At 44.1% G+C, this 22,713-nt stretch overlaps 1 protein-coding gene across 1 annotated transcript in view; it reads left to right on the top strand.

The window, feature by feature from the left end:
* kdm2ab (lysine (K)-specific demethylase 2Ab) overlaps positions 1-22,713 on the top strand; it is a gene marked incomplete at its 3' end in the record, with an annotated part of 126,481 nt that overhangs the window by 87,049 nt on the left and 16,719 nt on the right. Inside the window, exons 22-34 of the mRNA XM_084332032.1 lie at positions 7-100; positions 2,633-2,786; positions 4,456-4,571; positions 5,072-5,198; positions 6,310-6,590; positions 8,588-8,665; positions 12,157-12,420; positions 13,146-13,274; positions 14,265-14,351; positions 14,538-14,762; positions 16,351-16,380; positions 18,748-19,844; positions 20,338-20,501. Coding sequence (XP_084188158.1) covers positions 7-100; positions 2,633-2,786; positions 4,456-4,571; positions 5,072-5,198; positions 6,310-6,590; positions 8,588-8,665; positions 12,157-12,420; positions 13,146-13,274; positions 14,265-14,351; positions 14,538-14,762; positions 16,351-16,380; positions 18,748-19,844; positions 20,338-20,501 — 2,846 coding nt within the window. The remainder of the gene's footprint in view (positions 1-6; positions 101-2,632; positions 2,787-4,455; positions 4,572-5,071; positions 5,199-6,309; positions 6,591-8,587; positions 8,666-12,156; positions 12,421-13,145; positions 13,275-14,264; positions 14,352-14,537; positions 14,763-16,350; positions 16,381-18,747; positions 19,845-20,337; positions 20,502-22,713) is intronic.

The raw sequence follows: 22,713 nt of genomic DNA, 5'->3' as shown, positions 1-22,713 counted from the left end.
CTCCAGGTACTGTCTGATGAGTGTGCAGGGCTGCTTCACAGATTTCCATATTGACTTTGGAGGCACATCGGTTTGGTACCACATCCTGCGAGGAGGAAAGGTTGGTCAGGGTCTTATGGGGGTGATACACTAAGCCATTGGTTCTCTAACTTCTTCATGTCAAAAGCCCTCAAACTGACCCACAGTGTGCCAGGGACCTCCATTTCATAAGAATCTGTCTTGTTCAGGAGGTTCAAGACCTCCTGGAACTAGGGCTGTCGCGGTAACCGCATCACCGCAATCCCGCGGTGTGTCAAGGCACCCACTGGATGGGGGGGCGTGATCATTTTTAACTCTGTTTATTTAATGACTACATCCGTTTTCCAGTAGCATGAGCTAACTTCACGTTTCCATACAGTTTACAACTCACAGATGAAATCAGGATTTATTTTCATATCCCGGACTCGAGCCCCCAATGTATAACTTTTCCTGTAATTAATCTGAACCGTAGTAGAGTACAGGGGAGCATTCTCCCTCCCGGGCCGAAGTGCCGGTCATGTAACTTGCTCAATGTTATGACTAACGTTACACGCAAATGAAGTGCTGCCTCTCTCTACTGACCCCGCTACACTCTGACTAACCCCTACGCTCACTTCGTTAACGTTATCATAGCTATTATGATCTGTAATGTCAACTGGATAACGTTTGCTTTGTTTGCAAATGTTAGCGTTCGCTATCTATGATGTTAGCTATAGGCTAGCTATCTATCATCTTTATCATCATCTTTCCTCCCTGTACTTAAGGGTGTACCACAAGGTTCCGTACTGGGACCTCTACTCTTCTCCATATATGTAAATGTTCTTTGTATCAACCTGTCTAATGCTGCTTACCATTTCTATGTTGATGACACAGTAATTTATTGCTCATCTCCCAGTGTTGTGCAAACGATGGAGTTCTTGCAATCTGCCTTTGACATTGTTCAGTCACATCTTACCCAGCTTAAGCTAGTGTTAAATGCTGGCAAATCAAAGTTTATGCTCTTCTCAAATGGGAAGAGACTCCCAGCTGATCTTCCCAGACTTGTTACTGCTGGAGGGACTGACATCGAATGGGTTGCTTCCTACAAATATCTAGGCATTACAGTGGACGAGAACCTTACGTTTAAATCTCACATAGACAAACTTGTGTCAAAGCTGAAGCTTAAACTCTGCTTCTTTTTCAGAAACAGGTCCTGTTTTTCACTTAAAGTGAGAAGTCACCTGATCTCGACCACCTTCTTACCACTACTCGATTATGGTGACTTACTCTATATGTATGCACCTGATCAGTACCTTAGAAAGCTTGATACTGTGTACCATTCTGCCTTACGCTTTGTCACGGGATGTGGAAATCGAGTGCACCATTGCACCCTATATACCATTGCAAGTTATCCATCTCTACAAATACGGCGATTTTCTCGATGGCTCTCTCTGGTGCACAAAGCTCTGCTTAAACTGGTTCCCTCGTACCTAAGTGTGCTTCTGTGCACAAAGCAATATAAGTATGCCCTTCGTTCTCAAGCTGCTCTAACACTGGAAGTTCCCCATATGAGAACTGAATTGGGAAAAAGGGCTTTTAAATATGCTGCTCCTTCATCTTGGAACAAGATACAGGAGGACCTAAAATTACCAGGACTGGTGACCCTCGGAGAATTCAAAGCCATTTTAAAATCCTACGAACTCAGTTCCCTTGGTCAGTGCAACTGTGTTTGATCATTTGCCTGTTTGATAACTTGCCTGAAATTGGAGCTTGATGTAAATGTTTTATCTGTATTTTATTGTGATGTTCTTTTTTATGTTGAAACTTTCTGCTGCCTTGCTTGGCCAGATCGCTCTTGAAAAAGAGATTTTAATCTCGATGCTTATCTGGTTAAATAAAGGATTTGATTGATTGACTATAACGTTAGCTATTAGGCTAGCTATCCATGACGTTAGCTATTAGGCTAGCTATCTATTGATTGATCTTTTTTTGTGCCATCAGGCTGTCTCCCCCGTTCCCCCCATGGTCTCATGCTCCTTTTGTTTTTGTTTCTTTGTTGTTTTGTTTTTGTTTCTTTGCTTTCGTTTCTCTGTTTGTACCCCTGCTCCCGACTACTGTCAGCGACTTCGGGTTATTGAGAAGCGCTATATAAATTAAATGAATTATTATTATTATTATTATTATCTATGACGTTAGCTATTGGCTAGTTTCCCCCAATGATTGATGACACAAGTTGTGATATTTAACTAGCTATGTATGTGCATTCAAATTCACTAATGTTAAAATAGTGTTATAATAACGTTAAATGTTTGCTCAAATAACGTTAGTTTTAAGTTGGAGAAGGGATGTGTGACTGCTTGCTGCTTGCGTAGACCTACAGTATATATCCCACAACGCATCACTCTTAAAGGAGCAGGCAACACCCTACTACTTTTATCCCATTTCAGAACGTTGCGGGACAAATGGATAGATTATCAAACATTTTTTTAAATAGTTTCGGGACTCCTACGACCTTAGAATTCGAATCTAAGTCTAATCACGATCACGGCTAAACTAGCATGTCTTAATAAAAAAAAATATATACAGGTATATATAAAATGGATTGGTAAGTGATATGACCTTTGACCCCTTGCAGGTGTTCTGGCTGATACCGCCTACCCCCCACAACCTGGAGCTGTATGAGACCTGGGTGTTGTCAGGAAAGCAGGGAGACATCTTCCTGGGGGACAAGTGTTATGACTGTCAGAGGATAGAGCTCAAACAGGGATACACCTTCATGATCCCATCAGGTAGGATATTAAACATGCACTCGTCTCCTCGCATCCAGAGACTTCATGTAATAATAATACAGTTACAGTATATGCATCAAAAACTACTTTGCTAGCTAACCTACAAACATGAAACTGTTCTGACTGCACACTATTGATGTAACTAGTCTAAGACATTCACTGGGGGAAATGTTTAGGTATTTCAACTACAATACAAGGTTGACTCGGGCATTGACATGCCTGTCTTTCCAGCCCCGTCCAGCAGAGCACATCTGAGCACACTTAGGTTTCACTTGACGCCTGGACCATTCACTGTCTCTCAAAACGGCGCTCTGAAAACTACAATCGTCCTCAGTTCCTGCAGTCTGGACACAAAAAAGGGGGTAGTTCCTCCAATAGTTATTAGAACTATGAAAGTTCTTCTGGTCCGAAAAGGCAAATAATCAAAGGGGGCCAGGCTTTTGTCATTCAAACTTAGGTTGAAGGTTAATCCATCTCTTTCTAGCAAGGTTTCTACAGTCAAGGAACTTGGGAAGAATCGTGGAAGTTGGAAATTGTGCTTTCCAGGCTTGGAAAGATTATGGAAATCTGTTCATAATCTTAATTTCATCCGGTCAAATAATAAATGTCAAGCATGGCTGCTGGGAGATCTAGTTATCTCTGAAGGAATAATAACCTAAATAAGATATTTCCTGATTACTTAACCCCTTAACCCAGAGCGGTCCCGTACCAGTACGAGATTGATATCATTCACGCCATAAATAGATTAATACAGAATGTGTTGCGTAATGTAATGTTGCGTTTCTTTTTCAAATGTAGCCAAGAGTAAAGACCCTAACCCTATCAAAACATCAGTCAAAGTGTATATTTTCAGCACTAGGTTATTAGTGAAATATGAGTTTATAAAAATCTCTGTGCATTGCATCGGAAAGTGGAGGATTTAGGTGGAAGTAAAGCAAGCTGTCATAGGTGTGTGTACCGGTAGTCCTATGGACGGGGAGACCCAGGGCTTTCGATGGGCTTTTTCGAATTTCATAAAACCCAACTCATGCCAGCCCCTGTCCATGTGACAATCTGACTTCCAGTGTGAATTTGTAATGTTTTTTTGGGGTCATATCTCACGGGGTCCAACAAACCTGAACCTTATTGCCATAAAATAGAACATAGTTAGTTTCTTTACCTTTCTGTGAATGTCTAGCAAACGTCTTGCAATCTGATGAGAAATGGCAGAGATATTTACATTATAAAAACTGTACTTTACAGTAGATTTCATTCACGGTTTTTGCTGCCCTGTCAGGGGCGCCTGGTGGTACTAAATCCAGATTGAACTCTGCCATTGGAAAGGGGAGATTTGGCCATATCCATAGATGTGTGATGTGTGAGGTTAAGTTGTATGAAATACTTGCCAAGAGTGTAGTCGATGCAAAGCTATTCATTTACGAGTCCCATGGTCCGAGTTCCGAGCGAACCAGGAAGCTTTAGACGGGCACCAAATTTGGATTTGCCGTCGCAAAACCAAAAAAAGGCATGCAGGAAAAGGGTTACAAATTTCCAACACAACCATGGTCCATTGACAAATGAGTCATGGAATTTGATCAGCCAAACATGTAGGAACCCTGCAGTGTCACGCTGGAAGTGGAAATGCAGAAGCAACAAGCCGGCAGGGTGAATAGTGTGTGTTGTGTTGCAGGCTGGATCCATGCAGTGTACACTCCAGAGGACACGCTGGTCTTCGGGGGGAACTTCCTCCACAGCTTCAACATCCCCATGCAGCTCAACATCTACAGCATCGAGGACCGCACACGGGTCAGTGGCACGTCACATGTAGACCATACAATCACTATTATTGCCCCTACTATGTTAGTCTATTCATGTACCTAGACTGTAGAATCACTACACCTACAGTGTTGGGCTATTCAATTACTACCCTTGCTGGTCCTTGCCTTTGTATATATAACACTTTGCTACACTAGCTATATGTCACAGCCAGTCAAATGTATGATCCCTCAGGTGATGATATATCATAATATTTAAATGTTTCTTATTTAGACAAATCTTTTTGTACCTAAACATGAAATTCGGGGGCCACTTATTTTTCAAACACTCGCCCCAGAAGGTGCTGAAATTGGACCAACTTGACACCAGTCAAATCAAGATGTTGGCGTTTCATGAAAGCAGCACAAAAAAAAGACGCAATCATCATTTAACTTATTTCTATTTAACACACAGTTTCCATTCATAGATATCTATTCACAATGCTGCTAGAGCAGTAACTTTAGAGATCTCTGGTCATTCTCTCTCTCCAGGTTCCAGCTAAGTTCCGCTACCCGTTCTACTTTGAGATGTGTTGGTATGTTCTGGAGAGATACTGCTTCTCTCTGACCAACGTCTCCCACCTCACCCCGGACTTCCAGAAATATTCCCTCGGCATAGGTACGGACACACACCACACACACACCCTTTTATTTGAATCCACAAATCGAATCACTTATGTTGTAAGATTCAGAGGTTCAGTATGTTTTTAAGGATGCAAAGAGCATCGTCTCCACATCACTGCCTGGCTGCCTATTACACCTTCCTTTGTGTCTTACACACACAGACACGCACGCACACACACAGGGCTTCGATACTATGCCAAAAATCATTATCACAATTATTTTGATTGATATTGAAATCACCATTATTAAACACAATTACTCCTTGATTTGAGAACATCATTTCTTCTCGGCCAAAGGTTGCCTTTCTGTTATCTTCTACAAGTTACCAAAGACGTTTCAAAATAACTGGAGAAACACTCCGTGGCTCCCTCCTCCCTCTCAACACGAGCTGATTTGTGTGCTGCATTTACAACACAAGACTAAATGAGAGCAATGCGGCAAAATAATAATTTTAACTTGTTTTCATGATCTTGGGAAGACAAAATCGTAATATAAATGTAAACTTGATTAATCGCCAATTGGGGGACCCTGCTGTTTTTAATCATTAAAAAATTAGCTTTTTCCCTATCCATAGATGTATGACTTAGCCATAATAAGGTCTAGGTCAATTTTGAATGTATAATTCAAATGGATTATATTTTATAATATATTACTGTATCTACAAATCCTTCTGTTTAATCATCTTCCCTTTATTCATTTGCTTAGATTTCTTGATCTCAAGAAGGTGCTGAATGAGCTCAGTGAGCGAGGTCAGATGCAGCACAATTATAACATGGTGTTTGTTATTCACCGGCAAAGATGGCAAAAAAAACGTCATTTATATTCTCCTTTTTTGTTTCATCACAATTTACTCAAGCATAGTAACGGAGACAATATTTCTGACACTGGGAATACCTACCCCCAGGTCCCTAGATGTTCCTAGATAGCAAGAACATGCAAATTGACCTTGTATAAGTGGAGCAATCTTCCATTTACTTGGTCATGTACATTTAGGTGACATTTCTGAAAATAGGGCTACAGCTTAACAGGACTCAAACATAGGATGGGGATTTTTCTCCCTTCTTTTTCGTCTTTCTTTCCAACTCCTCCCCCTGCCTCCCTCTCAGGTCTGACCCGTGCTGATACCGAGGCCAACGGCAACTTAGGAAACGGCACTGCCGACGGACAAAATGGTGACTCTGACAGCGACTGTGAAAAGGAGGAAATCAAGGTGAAAGAAGAGGAAGAGTTGACCCCCGTCAGCAAGCATGCCGCTCCGTCCGCCCTGACGCCCTTTGAGCTGGAGGGTCTGTGGAACCTGCTGGGAAAGCTGGAGGAGCTCCCGGACCAGAAGAAGTCTGTCCCAGCCGGGATACAGGACGCCTCAGCACTGCTCCAGGACATGAGGGTGGGTGTCGTCATGTTCACTGTACAATATGTGGGTCACCCCTTCATGCCTGAATGGAACTGGTAGCGATCATATATATTCCACATATATACATTTTATTACGCTCACCCAAGTGCAAGGGGATATTGTAATCACTCGTGTTTGTCTGTACCCGCAATAATTCCTGTAATTCTTTTCTGATTTGGCTCAAACACCTTTTTCATATGGGGGTCACTTCTCTTTAAAAAGGTTTTGGATCGGGGAGCTCCAGTAGCTCACCACGTACCGCGAGTGCTATTTCAGCGCCGTGGACAACCGTGCTCGTCACGGATCTGGGGCTGAGCGCGTTCGAATCCCGGACGGCAGCCGTGCCTTTCCCAGAGTGTCTTCCCCCCCATCTGAACCCTTTCAGCCTGCTTCTGTCGGTCGAACTTGACCAAGTATGAATGCGATGAAAAAGCGATAAACGCTAAAAGAACCAGCTGACTGGTCAAAGTTAAAAAAAAAAAAATAAGGTTTTGGATCAGACTCATATTATTGTGGGCTGTATATGTAAGGGTTTATTTTTATAAGGACAGACACAATCACAATGAAATATTGCAAGCCTCTGCCTGTTGTGTTGTATCTAAGGCTGAGATGATATGCCATTTGGAAGAATCGATAAATCGGGACAAAATTATCGATAAATATCGATTTTTTAAATGATTATTTTGCTTGTGTAATAAAAAATAAAAGGGGAACTATTTAGCTCTTTCTTTCACTATTTGGGCAATTTTACACTATTCCTGTGAGTCTATGGAACACATCTGTAAGGTTCTTTTTAATAAAATTCATTGTTTTGTATTTTTAATCAAGTACTTTGGTGCACCATTTTCTGCCAGATTCCAAGCTGTTTTTTGCTGGGCTCCGCCCATACTCGCAATGCACTTTGAGTGACAGTCACCCACCTGAGAGAGATAGAGAAGGAGTGAGAGAGAGGAGAGATCGCCCCGAGAGCGCGTGTGTTTTCCCACACACACGCAGCCGCGAGTGTCTGTAAATGCAGGGGGAGAGACAGATGGAGAGAGCGCTCCGAGAGCGCGCATGCATTTCCCCCCACACATGCAGTCGCGAGTGTGTGTAAATGCAGGGGGAGAGACGGAGGAGAGATCGCTCCGAGACGAGTCGCACCGTACGAGAGCCTCTCTCTATCTGTCTGTCTCTCCCTCTCTCTCTCTCTCTTGAGGAAGTGACAGGGAAACGCTTTAGCATTATTTCCACTCGCTCCGTTGTTGAGTGAATTGTTGATTGTGAGAGGTGGCTACAACCACAGAAGGAGCTGAGGTATGCAGATCAGAATTCTTACACGTCACAGATACGCTAAATTCAGAATGGCTTGGTTCAGTGGGGGAGGATCTTGTTTCATGTGAACTGGAGGAATGCGCCAAAATGAGAATTTGAGACCTAGACAGTCTCAATGCTAAACACTGGAAATGGCCATTTATAAGATCGTTCCCCTTTAAAAAAAACTTTTTCTTAAAAAATAAAACAAATATTATTTAATGTCGTTAGTGTATGTGTGTCACGTGCACTCACTCGTTTTTGCGATGCTGTAGTTGGCCCACGCCCCAAACGATTTTTTTTAATTTTTTTTTTAGAAAAAAGTATTTTAAACGTAATATTTTTTTCACATGCAAAAAAAATCTGTGAAAAAAAGTGACGCCACTTATCGATTTCACACAGTTATCGATAATTATAGATAAATCGATAAGTGGTCTCAGCCTTAGTTGTATCACAGTATTTTATGTGATGTAATTGTAGCTAATGTTAGATACTTCCCAACACCAGCAGGTTGGTACACATATACATGGGGGTTAGGTGCTCTTGCTTAGCTGCACTTTTGGCACTGTCTCTACCGGGGATCAAACCAGCACCCCTTTGATGACTAGGTTGCCTCCCTAACCAACCTGGAGTATCATTACTCCATTCAGTCTCCTGTGTCTTGGTGTGAACCTGGTTCCTTCTTCTCTCCTGTCCAGGATATTCTGACTGCACACTCCAGTGACGACCCCAAGCTGTCCTACACTGGAGAGCCCATCGTCAAGTGGCCCAAAAGGGTGAGCAAGCAGGGTGCACATCAAACACAGTCATCCACATGGTTTAACATTTAACACCCCTCGCATCGGTTTACACATATAGGAGTACTCTTACACTTAAGTCATGAATGACTGTGTACTTGGATTGCACTAATGATTTATTTGGCACACACTCATTGAATAATTGAACATTTCAAGTACTAATCAGGTCTTCATCCACAACATGTCAGTTGGCAATGTGATGGGGAACTGGATTGGAAGCTACGACATTGTGATTACATTACATGGCTTGTGCCTTAGCATGGTCAGTCACCAGGGCCCTCATTCATCAACATGACGTGGAAAATGTTCTATTTCCACACCTAAGCACAGAATTTAGAATGAGGGCACGCACAAAATAAACGGGATTTACCACACGTGCGTACGCAGGTTCTACGCACACCTGTCATGATAAATATCACCTTGGCCCTGCGCCGAGGCTCGTGCACACTTTCACCTATTTGCATACCAGAACCGCCCCGATTAACCATATATGGTAATGGACCACCCCCATGAAATGTGGAAAAGTGGACTAAGCCGAGGGTGTTGTACACTGTCGGATATTATATCTATTAACTTCCTAAAAGACCATTGCTGCCTGGACACCGCAAACACTAATAAAGACCATTAACCACTGTTTTGCCGTTGCCCGTTAGTGTCATTAATGCATGCTGGAATAAGAATGCCTTTCTTAATTTATTTTTAATATTAATAATTATTATAATACAATAAAAGACAGCTCCGTCTTTTAATACACATATATTGTACAGTAACGTCAAATAAATACTACAGTCCCCGCTGAAATAAAGGTTCTGCACGCACATACCAGCAGTGATCTACAGCAGTGTTTCTCAACTGGTGGGCCGCGACCCAAAAGTGGGTCGCGGGGCCATTTTGAGTGGGTCGCGGATGTGTGTGTAAAAAAAAAAAAAAAGTAAAAAAAGATTTTTTTTTCTTTTTTTTTTTTTTACTTTTTTTTTTTTTTACTACCTATCTTTGTGAAAGTGGCTTCTCAGCTCTGGTCCAGCTGAAGACAAAGCGGAGGAACAGATTGGACATTGAGCATGACCTCAGAGTTGCTTTGTCTACAATCACCCCAGACGTTGAGACTCTTGTCAGGAGCAAACATCATCCCCAGTTATCCCATTAGTCCCCTGCATGTTAAGCTAAGAATTCTGCTAAGAAGGATATATTATTTATTATTATTATTATTATTTTATTTCATTGTGTTTTTAGCCCTTAGTTGCACTTTTGTTGCAACCCCAGTTATCCCATTAGTTCCCCCAAACGTAGGTCTGTTATGTTAAGCTAAGAAATCTGCTAAGAAGCATATTATTTATTATTATTTTATTTCATTGGGTTTTTAGCCCTAGTTGCACTTTTATTGCAATCCCAGTTATCCCATTAGTTCCCCCAAACTTAGGTCTGTTATGTTAAGCTAAGAAGTCTGCTAAGAAGCATAATTATTTATTATTATTATTTAATTTCATTGGGTTTTTAGCCCTAGTTGCACTTTTGTTGCAACCCCAGTTATCCCATTAGTTCCCCCAAACTTAGGTCTGTTATGTTAAGCTAAGAAATCTGCTAAGAAGCATATTATTTATTATTATTTTATTTCATTGGGTTTTAGCCCTAGTTGCACTTTTGTTGCAAACTCAGTTATCCCATTAGTTCCCCCAAATTTAGGTCTGTTATGTTAAGCTAAGAAATCTGCTAAGAAGCATATATTATTTATTATTCTTTTATTTCATTGGGTTTTTAGCAATAGTTGCACTTTTGTTGCACTTTTTTGTGTTTATTTCATGTTTTGAAAGATTGCGTATTACTGCAAATATTGTTTTTTTTACATAAATCATAGTGGTTCAAAATTTTGGGTCGCGACTTAATGACTAAGGAAAATGTTGGGTCCCGAGGCTAGACCAGTTGAGAACCACTGATCTACAGCATAAAAGATAGCCACTTTATAATACTATTCTGAGTAGATAATTCATCTGTATCGCAACAGAGTCACGGATCTGGTCGGGGCAGGTAGCATTATGTCGGGAAAATCCTTATGAAATAAACAAAAGTGAATTAAAGAATTTAAAAACAATGTTTAGCATATTAAATCGTTTTATAAGCTTTCTGAGTAGATAATTCATCTGTATCGCAACAGAGTCACGGATCTGGTCGGGGCAGGTAGCATTATGTCGGGAAAATCTTTATGAAATAAACAAAAGTGAATTAAGGAATTTAAAACGAAGTTTAGCATATTAAATCGTTTTATAAGCTTATAGCTTTTTTCGTGCTGATTGGAGAAGGGTCCAGCTGCAGAGCCGGAGAGCAACTCTCGGGGCCAAGATAGCACTTATACTATTTTGAGAGAGACAGCAGAGAGACAGACGGCAATAGTAGAGACTCAGCCCCCCCCCCCCCTCTGGACCACCTCCTAGTAGAGACTTCTCTAGGAAGAAGATGAGGATTAAGGCGAGACACTGCAGGTGAATAGGCAAATATACTTTTTTTGTTGATTTTGAGATTTTGTTATATTTTGCTTCCTAAACATGTCTTCTATGAAACTAGTGACAATAAAACGTCAATAACACACATTTAGTTGTTCATTTTACTTCATTTTGCCTTATTGCATCCATAAATGTCCACATATTTAATGGGGAAGTGCCTCATTTGCATATATAAACATACATTTCAGAAAACTTGTCTCTACTAGGAGGTGGTCCAGAGGGGGGGGGGGGGTCTCTACTAGGAGACTAGTGGTCACACACACACTGTGGAACAGTGTCTGTCTGTCTGTCTCTCTGCTGTCTGTCTCTCCGGCTCTGCAGCTTGACCTTCTCAAATAAGCACGGAAAAGCTTTTAAGCTCATAGCTCCAATTTGGGTCCCAAATTGCGGTACAAATGAAGGAGGTGTCTCGGGTAGTGGACTCTAGTTAATATTATGTTCTCTCTGCAATTAGACTGCCCCTCATTCATTCATTCATCCCTATCTGATGCTATCTCTGAAAACAGTTCCTGCGAGCGCAGTCAGTGCACCCGATAACGCTATATATATAAACCTGCATTCATTTGGAGAGAAAGACCTAATATTCCACATGCTATTTAGGGTTTGACAATAATTACACTATCGCTATTTCACAATGAACTATAATGAATTACGGGGGTCATACAGAACACGCGCCAGTGTCTTTATTTCCGCGTTGAAACGAATGCATGTACTGAGGAGCGCTTGTGCCGTAGTAACGATATTCTACCACTGGGCGTCAGCTAAGCATGCTCAGAGCTGTGCGTACACATAAGCACAAAGTCAAGTTCAAGTTGAAATTGATGAATCCCACTCTTTGCTTAGAAATGGTCGTACGCACAGCTTAAGCACATATCTGTGCGTAAGTCACGTTGGTGAATGAGGGCCCAGGACACCCCTGACACAGAACTCTAATCCCCCCCCCACTCTCTCCTTCCGCTGTTCATGTTCCAGCCGTCGTGGTACCAGCCGCCCATCGTTACGCCCACCGTTCTTTACCGTCCTCGACTGGGCCCGTCCCCCCACAAGCCCCTGGTCCCACGGCCCGTCAAACCAGCCTCCTCCATCTCGGCGTTGAGGCGAAGGCGGGTGAGGTGCAAGCACTGTGCCGCCTGCTGCCGCAAAGAATGTGGCACCTGCCAGTACTGCTACGACATGAGGAAGTTCGGTGGGCCGGGACGCATGAAGAAGGGCTGCGTCATGAGGCAGTGTCTGGCTGTGAGTTGTTCATTTACATTTTTGTTTGTTATCATGATGGAAGAAGAATCACTCAAGCATACAGGTTTCTTTTCTTTTTTATTATTTCACACATACAATACAATAATGGTTTGGTCAACGGATCTTCATTAGGGAATTTAAAGGATAATTCAGGGTTGGGTGTAGGGCTGCTCAATTATAGCAAAACTCATTGATCTTATCTTGTTTTCATGATCCTGGGATCATTTTCGAATCCCATGCCCATCGAACGAAGCTTTGCAGTATTTAAGACAGCCCTACTACATGGGTGACACACAAATCTCCTCCATGGATTAGGTTACTACACTGTTTTGGAAGTTTGTTATTATTTAGAGTTGAATGTGACGTGACTCCGTCTAGAAGGAAATAAATCTCATCATATAACTGATTCATGAGGTGATCATGATGCATACAATGTTCAGAATTGGTGAAACATCCGCCCATGCTGGGGTTCTCCTTTTCAAAGGACGTATATAATTCGATAAATACCTCGATGGATGTCTGTCAATTTGAAATAATTGTTTTACCACATAAATGTGAAGAGTTACCAGCGTGCTCAAGTGTTTATTTATCAACTTTGGCCAAAGACACGTGTGAAAATAATGAAGTATCATCATGTGTAGTCTTTGCTACACCAAGTCATGGCATCATATCTGATGGTGTGTGGTAGTAATCGTTAACCTCGCTCTCTCTTCCTCTCTGTATAGCCGGCCTTGCCCAACACTGCACGGTGTGCTGGATGTGGTGAAGGAGAGCCTGAGGACTCCAACCCTGCAAACCACACACTCATGGAATGTTCCAACTGCGCAGAAGTCGCGCATCCTGAATGCATTAAGGTGAGTGCATTACGCATGCATGTAGCTACCACTAAATGATCAATGTTGTTGCGTCTGTGTCAAATTGTGGTATGACTAGGAAATGCATAAATATTTATTGCATTCATCAAGTCTGTCAATGTTATCATATTGTTTAGGGATGCAGGATATATTGGAGAGTAGACCATATCAGTATTGGCCTATATCTGTCTTTTTTCACGTGATTTTTTTATAGCTAAAGATATCAGAATTATTCACCGCTGTAGGGACCAACCAAAATATAATGCAAAGGCAGCACACTACAATGAACTTGACATATACTGTAGATTCGATTATTTGTTTACATTTTTTTTTTTATCCACTTTTTCTCCCATTTTTCTATATTTTTCTCCCATCCCAATTTCGTATCATCCAATTCAACCCTCCCCTGTCACGAACGCTGTTTCTTGCCTCCCACAAGCCGGCTGCAATGTGGACTTAAGTCATACATAGCACAAGTCCCCTCCGGTACTTGAGGTAACAGCAGTCGCATCTTTTCACCTGTGCAGCTCGATCTCTCAGTGGCGAGGAGTAACGCGTGGGAGGCTCACGCTGCCCCCGACACTTCCTGATTCTACTGCGCAGGCGCACCAACCGACCTGTAGGAGTCGCTGTCCACAACGCCCGATCCCCACCCATCAGTTTCCCACCCCCTAATACGGCCAATGTGTATTAGTACGGACGACCAGCTAAACTGAAAGCAAATGTGGAGCGCTGGGCTCGAACAGGCAAGCCCAGCGTCTCCAGATTTCGTGGCGAGCGCCTTGCCCACTACGCCACGTACCTGCCCGATTATTTATTTACATTTATTGTCATACAGCAAAAGAACAGTACAATGAAAAGAAGTTTCACATCCAACCAGAGTGCCAATAATAGTACCAATAATTGCACTTAAAACATATATTGTGATATAGAAAACTTTTTATTAGCATTATTTCTTTCCAGCCCTAGTCATAACTTTTTGTTTGTCAGGAGCGTGGTGAGGGGAAGATCAACAAGGTTTTGCCCAGCTGCTGGGAGTGTCCCAAATGTTACCAGAGTAAAGGATCGGCCTCGGAGGTACCAATGCTACTCTAAGACCACTTCTCTTACCTTCCTTCATAACGTTACACTCTCAACAATCGTTCTTTCTTGGCTTTGATGTTGGTTATGACACTAGTTCCAATTTAGTTATGATAGTTATAATTTCCTCCTTTTGTTCTCTCTCTGTCTGTGTGTCTCTCCATCACTCTCTTCACCCCCCAGTCTTCAAGCGACGAGGACAGTGTGGCGTTGGACGCCTCGGCCTCCCCGCAGCCTTCCAAGCCCGCCCACCGGGAGGGGATCGGTGTCACAGACGGGATGAGACGAGGGAGACGCGGCAGACCACCATCCAGGCGAACAGCTCCCCCACCCTCCCAGAGACTGTTACTGCAACACCAGCAGAACCGCAAGAGAGCCGGGGCGCTGGAGCTGAGACTCAAGGAGAGGGTGAGAAAGGGAGGGAGGGAGGGAGGGAGCTAAGACTCGAGGAGAGGGTGAGAAAGGGAGGGGGAGGGAGGGAGCTAAGACTCAGGGAAAGGAAGGGATGGAGGGAGCTAAGACTCGAGGGGAGGGAGGGAACTAAGACTCGGGGAGGGAGGGAGCTAAGACTCGGGGAGGGAGGGAGCTAAGACTCAGGGAGGGAGGGAGCTAAGACTCAGGGAAAGGGAGGGATGGAGGGAGCTAAGACTCGAGGGGAGGGAGGGAACTAAGACTCTGGGAGGGAGCGAGCTAAGACTCAGGGAAAGGGAGGGATGGAGGGAGCTAAGACTCAGGGAGGGAGGGAGCTAAGACTCAGGGAAAGGAAGGGATGGAGGGAGCTAAGACTCGAGGGGAGGGAGGGAACTAAGACTCGGGGAGGGAGGGAGCTAAGACTCGGGGAGGGAGGCAGCTAAGACTCAGGGAGGGAGGGAGCTAAGACTCAGGGAAAGGGAGGGATGGAGGGAGCTAAGACTCGAGGGGAGGGAGGGAACTAAGACTCTGGGAGGGAGCGAGCTAAGACTCAGGGAAAGGGAGGGATGGAGGGAGCTAAGACTCAGGCAGAGGGTGAGAAAGGAAGGAAGGGAGGGAGGGAGCTAAGACTCTGTGGGAGGGAGGGAGCTAAGACTCAGGGAATGGGTGGAAGGGCGGGAGCTAAGACTCAGGGAGAGGGTTGGAGGGAGGGAGTTAAGACTCAGGGAGAGGGTGGGAGGGAGGGTGAGAAAGGGAGGGAGGGAGCCAAGACTTGGGGAGAGGGTGAGGAAGGGATGGAGGGAGCTACGTGCAGAGTCTCACACTCCCTCCACGGTCATAACAATGTACAGTCTTCCTCACAACTCACCCCTTGTGGGATTTTTTTTTTTTATTATCTTTTCCCCCCTCCTTTTTCAGATTTTTTTTTTCTTCCATCCCACTGTTAGTCGTTATGCCAATTCCCAACCCCCTTCCTGGTTGTTGCGCACTTTCCCCTACTGTTGGTCCGAGAGGCCGGAGACTGTTACGCATGTGCAGCCAGCCGGCAGCCAGCCTGGCCGCGCAGATTCTCACTGGGAGAGTGTAACGTGTGGGAGGCCGCACTACCTCTCTCCAGATCCTACCCTCGCTGAGCAGGCGCCCCGACCCAACTGTAGGGGTCGCTGTCCACAACGCCCAGGACCCATCCGCCAGCTTTCCCCACCCCCTAATACTGCCAATTGTATTAGTGTGAACGGCCAGCCAAGCTGGTGACAACGCCGGGAGCTGGATTTGAACATGCGAACCCAGCGTCTCCAGCGTTGGTGACGAACGCAATCTCCGCTACGCCACCTGACCGCCCCCCTTGTGGGATTTCTGAGTGTGATTTCTGTTTCAGTGGCACAAACGAGTATGTTGGTGTTAACCAAATAAACATAAAAAAAAAATTAGCACCCTCAAAAACCACTCGGGTTCAGTTGAAACGGCGAGTACTTTAGTAATCGATTACTCACGCTCATTCCATCCCTAATTTCTACCAAATGAAACTCTTAACAAACTGTCTCCAGTTTATCATGTTTCCCCCCTTTTTCTTTTTGTGTTGCAGATAAAACTGGAGCGCAGCAAATTGTTAGCGGTAAGAAACACTGCATGTCCTTTCAAAGAGTCTGACTGACGTTTTTTCTAATACTTTATGTACGTTTCAATATCCAGAGCCACACTTTGTCCTTTACCTTCTTCCAGAGCACTGGCTCCCTTTCTGTTTCCACCTCTTTTATCTTAATTTTAGAGCCTGACAATACTAGATTTCTGGGGCAGAAGGTCAATAATGATATCGGGGAGTAAAAAATTATTCAGATATTGATATATTGGCAAAAATTATATATATTTAGTGGTGGGACTCGATACATTTTTTAAATTGATTTATAGTTAATTAATCTAAATTAATTAAATAAATAAAAATACGCATATCAATATTTGATGAGAAAAGCTATATTTTTCAATTCAAATGGATTTTGGTATACGAGTGAATCAATCAATATACATATGTTTTAAGCAGCAACATCTTGTTTATTAGCTACTACACAGACCAACAGATCAGTGCAGCAATTTTAGGAATAATATATATATATATATAGCGCAAAGAACCTTTTGTAAACTCGAGCACTTTCAAGGTAAAAGTAAAACGCAGTACTTTCAAGTACCGGTACATTCCAGAACAGTTGACCATTGGGAAAACAACTTCTTGATTGATCTCTGTTAGCCCCCTCTTCACCCTCTGAAGCAAACAGCAGTGGGCTCTTCTTCGTTGCTGGCTCCTCTGAGTTCTGGAGTGGCCCTGTTGGATTCTTCTCGCAACAGTGCCTCAATGCTGGTCCACACCCCTTCTCGCTCTCCTCTTAGTAAACACTTTAAATCCTTAAAGCGTGGGACAGTCGCATATCTGTACCAATTAACACTTGATTAAAGAAAATTGCAAATAAAAACAGTAGCAACAGCAGTACATTTCATTTTGGAAAAGCTATTTAATTTCTATTTCACTAATTCACCGTCAATTCACAAAGCTTTAATGGACAGTAACTTGTAATAAATCCCATTAAAGGTCCCCTATAGTAAAAAAGGCCTTTTGCATTGTTTTCAAGCAATGTGGGGTTGTACCAACACTGACAAAATGTTAAATCTGTACCAAGTCCCGTTTCTGCAGTTCAGCTGAGACAATAACGCCCCCTACTAAAACAAGCCATTCTGAATTGACTCGATCTGTGACGTGTAAGAAATCTAATCTGCCACCGCCCGCCCACAATCAACTGTGATTAGAGGAAATTATGAGCAAAACGGGCAGGCAGCGAGTGGAAATAATGCGGAAGTGGTTTCGACAGCAGAGTTGCCACCTTCAGCTTTTCCACTGTCGGCACTTCCTTAAAAGTGTTCGACAGTGTTCCTAATCGTTTACTAATGATATCATGCTCCACAAGCAATGGGCCAGGGCAGTGGCAGTTTTTGGGCTACACACTGTTGTTCAGGAGACTCAGCCGCGCTGAGATGAGACTTGCTTTACCGGCTTCTCTCCTCTCGTTTCTCCCTCTCACAGACACACACACACACACGCCGAACGGAAGCGCTTCTCTCCTCCCGTCTCTCCCTCTCAGACACACTCGCCCAATTTACGTCACATACATGCACGCACGCACGCGCACACACACACACACACACACACACACACACCAACACACACCCAGAGACGGAGCGGGTGTGTGTGCGCTTTGAAAAGGTTTCTCCATCCTAGCGTATCTGCCAGTGCACGTGGGTGACTGTCAATCAAAGCGCATTGTGAGTATGGGCGGAGCCCAGCCAAAAACAGCTTGTACTTTGGAAGGGGAGAAAGTGGTGTACTTGATTAAAAATACAATGAATTTTATGGGAAAAAAAACTTACAGATGTGTTCCATAGACTCTCAGGAATTGTGTAAAATTGCCCAAATAGTGAACAATTGTGGACCTTTAATAAAACAGTTCTTGTTGTTGGTGGGTTTTTGTTTACCTGCATTGTTCAAGGAGGGTCTCCAGCTTCTGTATTTTGGTGGTCTACAGTTCACAGCAATCCAGCGAGCCAGTGTGTTTGTGACTTCGTTCGATGTGTCACCTGGTCTAGTGTGGGTTGGCGACCCTGCTTGCTTGTACTGTAACTCTAACGTTAGCCTGAACAGCATTAGCTCTAGCATCCACGTTAGCTGCAATGCTTAGCATTGAGGTGATATCGTAGGCTTTTTTAAAACATTTTATTATATCTTATTATTTATTATAAATCTCCCATTCAACGGGCCAACCAAATAACTTCAGTTATTTATTATTTTTTAAGGATCTCTTTTTCTTGTTACTACGCTTTCAGCTTTGTACATTCTCTTCCAACCATTGCCGTGCAGTGCTGTTAACATCAATCTATTCCCTGGCATAATCAAGTTATCTCTTCTCTTTCCCTTCTCTCTGCTCTCTCCTCCCAACAGAAACATTCGTCTCTTGACCGTTCCTCCAGGCTGCTGGGCTCCAGTAGCCTATCCCGGCTGCGCTCTCCAACCGGCAGACTGTCCCGGGGCAGAGGCCGGGGAGCCGCCTGGAGCAGCAGGTCCACTTATCGCCGCTCCTCGGGAGGGAGGGTGCCCTACCAGCAGCAGCAGCCCTCCCGCAAGCTCGTGGTGGAGTCCAGAGGGGAGCCCCGCAGAGGCAGGGGGAGAGGGGTGAGACTCCGGGGAGGAGGGGCAGGGAGAGGGATGAGGAGCGGGAGGAGCCACGGGGAGATGGAGGACAGCGAGGACAACAGCACCAGCTCCAGCAGCAGCAGCAGCAGCAGCAGCAGCAGCAGTAGCAGTGAGGAGGAGGAGGAGGAGGAAAATGAGAGGAGAGAGAATGGAGTGAGGGGAGGGGATAAAGAGAACCAGCCACAGGACAGGCGAGGAGGCAGAGCAGCCAAAGACAAGGGGGAGGAGGAGGAGGAGGAGGAGGAGGAGGGCAGTGAGGAGGCCAACCAAAACGGAGCAGAGGAGGAAGAGATGGAGCAGGACGGGCTGACGGGGGACAGTCTGACGAAATGCCCCTATCTCACAGTGACTCTCCACAGACCGCCCTGGGCCAAGCGAGACCCCTCTGCAATCGTCCCCAAGCTGGAGGCGGCCATCGCCACCCGGACCGCCCCTGCTACCAGGCACAGCCAGACGAGGGCGCTCCTCCGCCCCCCGATCAAAAACCACAGCCCCCTCCCCGAACAGCACCCCGTCCGCTACGATAGACGCACCCCTCCGAAAACCCGTAGCGGACACGCATACACTCACAGCCCTCGACAGGAGAGGACGGAGGTCTCGAAAAGAGCAGGGCCGGGCCGGCCGGACAGACTGAACAACGGTGCCTCCTCCTCTTCCTCCGCCTCTCGGATTCCCCCTCTCCGCATCCCTCTGTCTGCCCTGCAGGAAGGAGGGGGCGAGGCGGACAGAGAGAATGGAGGGAGCGAGCCGGGCTGCGAGAGGGAGGTGTGGGTGTCCGTCTTCCATTACCTGAGTCGAGCAGATCTCTGTGTCTGCATGGCCGTCTGCAAGAATTGGTACAAATGGTAAGACTGGGTGGCACTCAGAGTCAGTTCATATCATATGGTAGCAGATCAGTTCATACGCTGAGTTTTTCTCATGTATTTTTTATTGGAAACTCACTTGAATCAGGTTTTCATATTTAGCCTTACCCTGTTTTAGTCTGGTATTGGCTCAATATTCAGTAACCGTATTGGTATCGGTGCATCCCTAGTTCTTGGATTTTACTGTGCTCAATAATAATTAGTTCTTTATCCATCCTCCTGAAGGAAAAGAAAGAGGGTTGCGCCTGCACACTCGGATCCATATATATATATTATATGAGAACGGGTGTTAGAGTGTGGTGAAGGCATGTTTTGATCATAAATGTATGATAAATGTTTCTTGTATGTGCGCTCCACCTTCTTTTCTTGATCCTCTAATCACTACTGTTGCTGTCCGGGGGAAAGCAACGATTGTGATTCGTAGGGTCAAGAAAAGAGGGTGGAGTTTGAGATGGGTGAATTGTTTTTCCTTCAGGTGCTTAGACAAGCGGCTGTGGTCGCGCATCGACCTTAGCATCAAGCGCTCCATCACTCCACAGGCCTTGACGGGCATCGTCAAACGACAGCCGGCCACGCTCGACCTCTCCTGGACAAACATCTCAAAGAAACAGCTCAGCTGGCTCGTCAGCCGTCTGCCTGGTACACACACACTCGCACACACATAGACTTGTACATGTCTGTCGATATTAAATATTGATGTTGATGTTAAAAATCTTTTAACACAATTATTGTGTATTACCCTTTTTGACCCTGACCTCCTTCCATAGCTTAGACAGCCAGCTTTTGTGTTTATGTTCCTGATCACTCTGACATGCAAAGCGGGAGAATGAGTGACCAGACGGGATGAGCGTCTTATTTCATTATACAAACTTTCCGAATGGACTCTTTGATTAAATCTCCCGTGTCTTATAAATGGCCTTTTCCAGTGTTTAGCATTGTTTTATAGCAATGGGGGGTTAGTATCAATGGGTCTGTGTCTCTAATTACCATATTGGCGGATTGCTCTAATTCAGTTGAGACAATCTCCTCTCCCAGTGAATTAGGTCATTCTGATTTGACTGTTTTGCTGACGTGAACAAGGCACTGATCTGCATAACTAAAGCCCCCTCTATGGTTGTAGCGACAGCAGAGCGAGTGGAAATACCTGCACTTCCTCAAGCAGGTTTTGACAGTCAGAACGATCGAGAGAGGGAGAGAGATAGAGATAGAGAGGGAGAGGAGCTTCTGTCTGGGAAACAAACACACACATTTTACACACAACCTGACCGTGCGGGGAAACAAACACACACGCATTTTACACACAACCTGACCGCACGGGGAAACACACACGCATTTTACACACAACCTGACCGTGCGAGGCTCGTGTGGGGCTTTTCCCTGGGAGCACTGCACATCACTGTCAAAATATCTTTGACTCTCACGCGCACGCCCATATTCGATCCGTGCAATAATATTCACAGCGGTATATATTGTCAGTTGAAACAAGTTACCAATGCATTGTCTCGTGGGATTATGCCCCCCCCCTGGCGAAATTAATTAGTATCCCCCTCAATCTCTCTGTCTCTCTCTCTGCCAGTCGCAGACAGTGGGAGACTGTTACTCAAAGCGCTTATGGGCGGAGCCCAGCATAAACAGCTTGGAATCTTGAAGTCGAAAAATTTGGCTTTTGAGTAATTGATTCAAAATATAAAACAATGCATTTAAAAAAAACTCTACAGATGTGTTCCATAGACTCACAGGAATTGTGTAAAGCTGCCTAAATAGTGAAAGGAATAGCAATGCATGTCCCCTTTAAGCCAAGTTGTACAGCAGTGATTTCCCAGCAAAGCAACACATATGAAGTACACAGGTCAAGCTACGCTATGCTTACTAATTAGGTTAAAGTTAGTTAGCAGTAATGCTAACCGATTGTCCAAAGGAGTCATCTGCCAACAAAGTTATTGTTAGATCCGAAAATAAATTGTTCACTAAATGGATCACTATTCAACGTTGATTATTTTCCCTAACCATTTTGTCATGCATTTATTTAGGACCACAGCCTCTACAGATGCATACCTATGCCATTAACACTTAACCCCTTAAGCCCGACAGTACTGGGCCGAAATTAATATCACGTCATAAATGGATCAATACAGTCTGTATTAATTAATATTGTGTTTCTTTTTCAAATGTTACCAAGAGTACAGACTTTAACCCTATCAAAACAGCAGTCGGAGTGTATTTTTTCAGTACTACGTTTGTTTACCAATGATTTTAAGTGTTATTAGCCAAATATGTGTATAAATATATCTGCGCATCCCATTGGAAACCTGATGAATTAGACACGAGGAAATGATGCAGTCATTCATGTTTGTAGTCGTAAGAAAGAGGAGACCAAGGGCTTTCGATGGACATAGAAATGTCATAAAACTACACTACCCAGCTCACACCAGCCTCTGTCAAAACTAGGGGTGTAACGATGCAACCTCACAAAGATTCGATTCGATTATGATTATTCAGGCAACGATTCAATGCATCATGAAATCTCTTCATTTGACTTCGATTCGATAAATGTCAGTTAATTCCCCCAAAAATTTTGAATACACAAATGTGGCTGGGGGAACTGATTCACTCAGCATGAATGGACTATAGGTCAATAAAAACAATACACACAAAAAAAACATAAAAAGCTTTCCATAAACATTTAATTTCTTTCATTTATTCATTACCACAGCCCCTGCAGATGCATTAAGCTCTGTTTCTGCCTTAATTGCGATTAACACTTTCTGTGCTCGTTATTGGGCGCCAACGGTTGAGTCCCAAAAAATGTAAAGTTGTTTTTTCAATATTTGTATTCATTATTCATCCAGGG

Source organism: Notolepis coatsorum (genome assembly GCF_963971535.1).
Source record: "Notolepis coatsorum genome assembly, chromosome: 16".
In the NCBI taxonomy this organism is placed as follows: domain Eukaryota; kingdom Metazoa; phylum Chordata; class Actinopteri; order Aulopiformes; family Paralepididae; genus Notolepis; species Notolepis coatsorum.
Note: the sequence above shows the minus strand (reverse complement) of the source record. Positions and strands in the feature narration are given on the sequence as shown.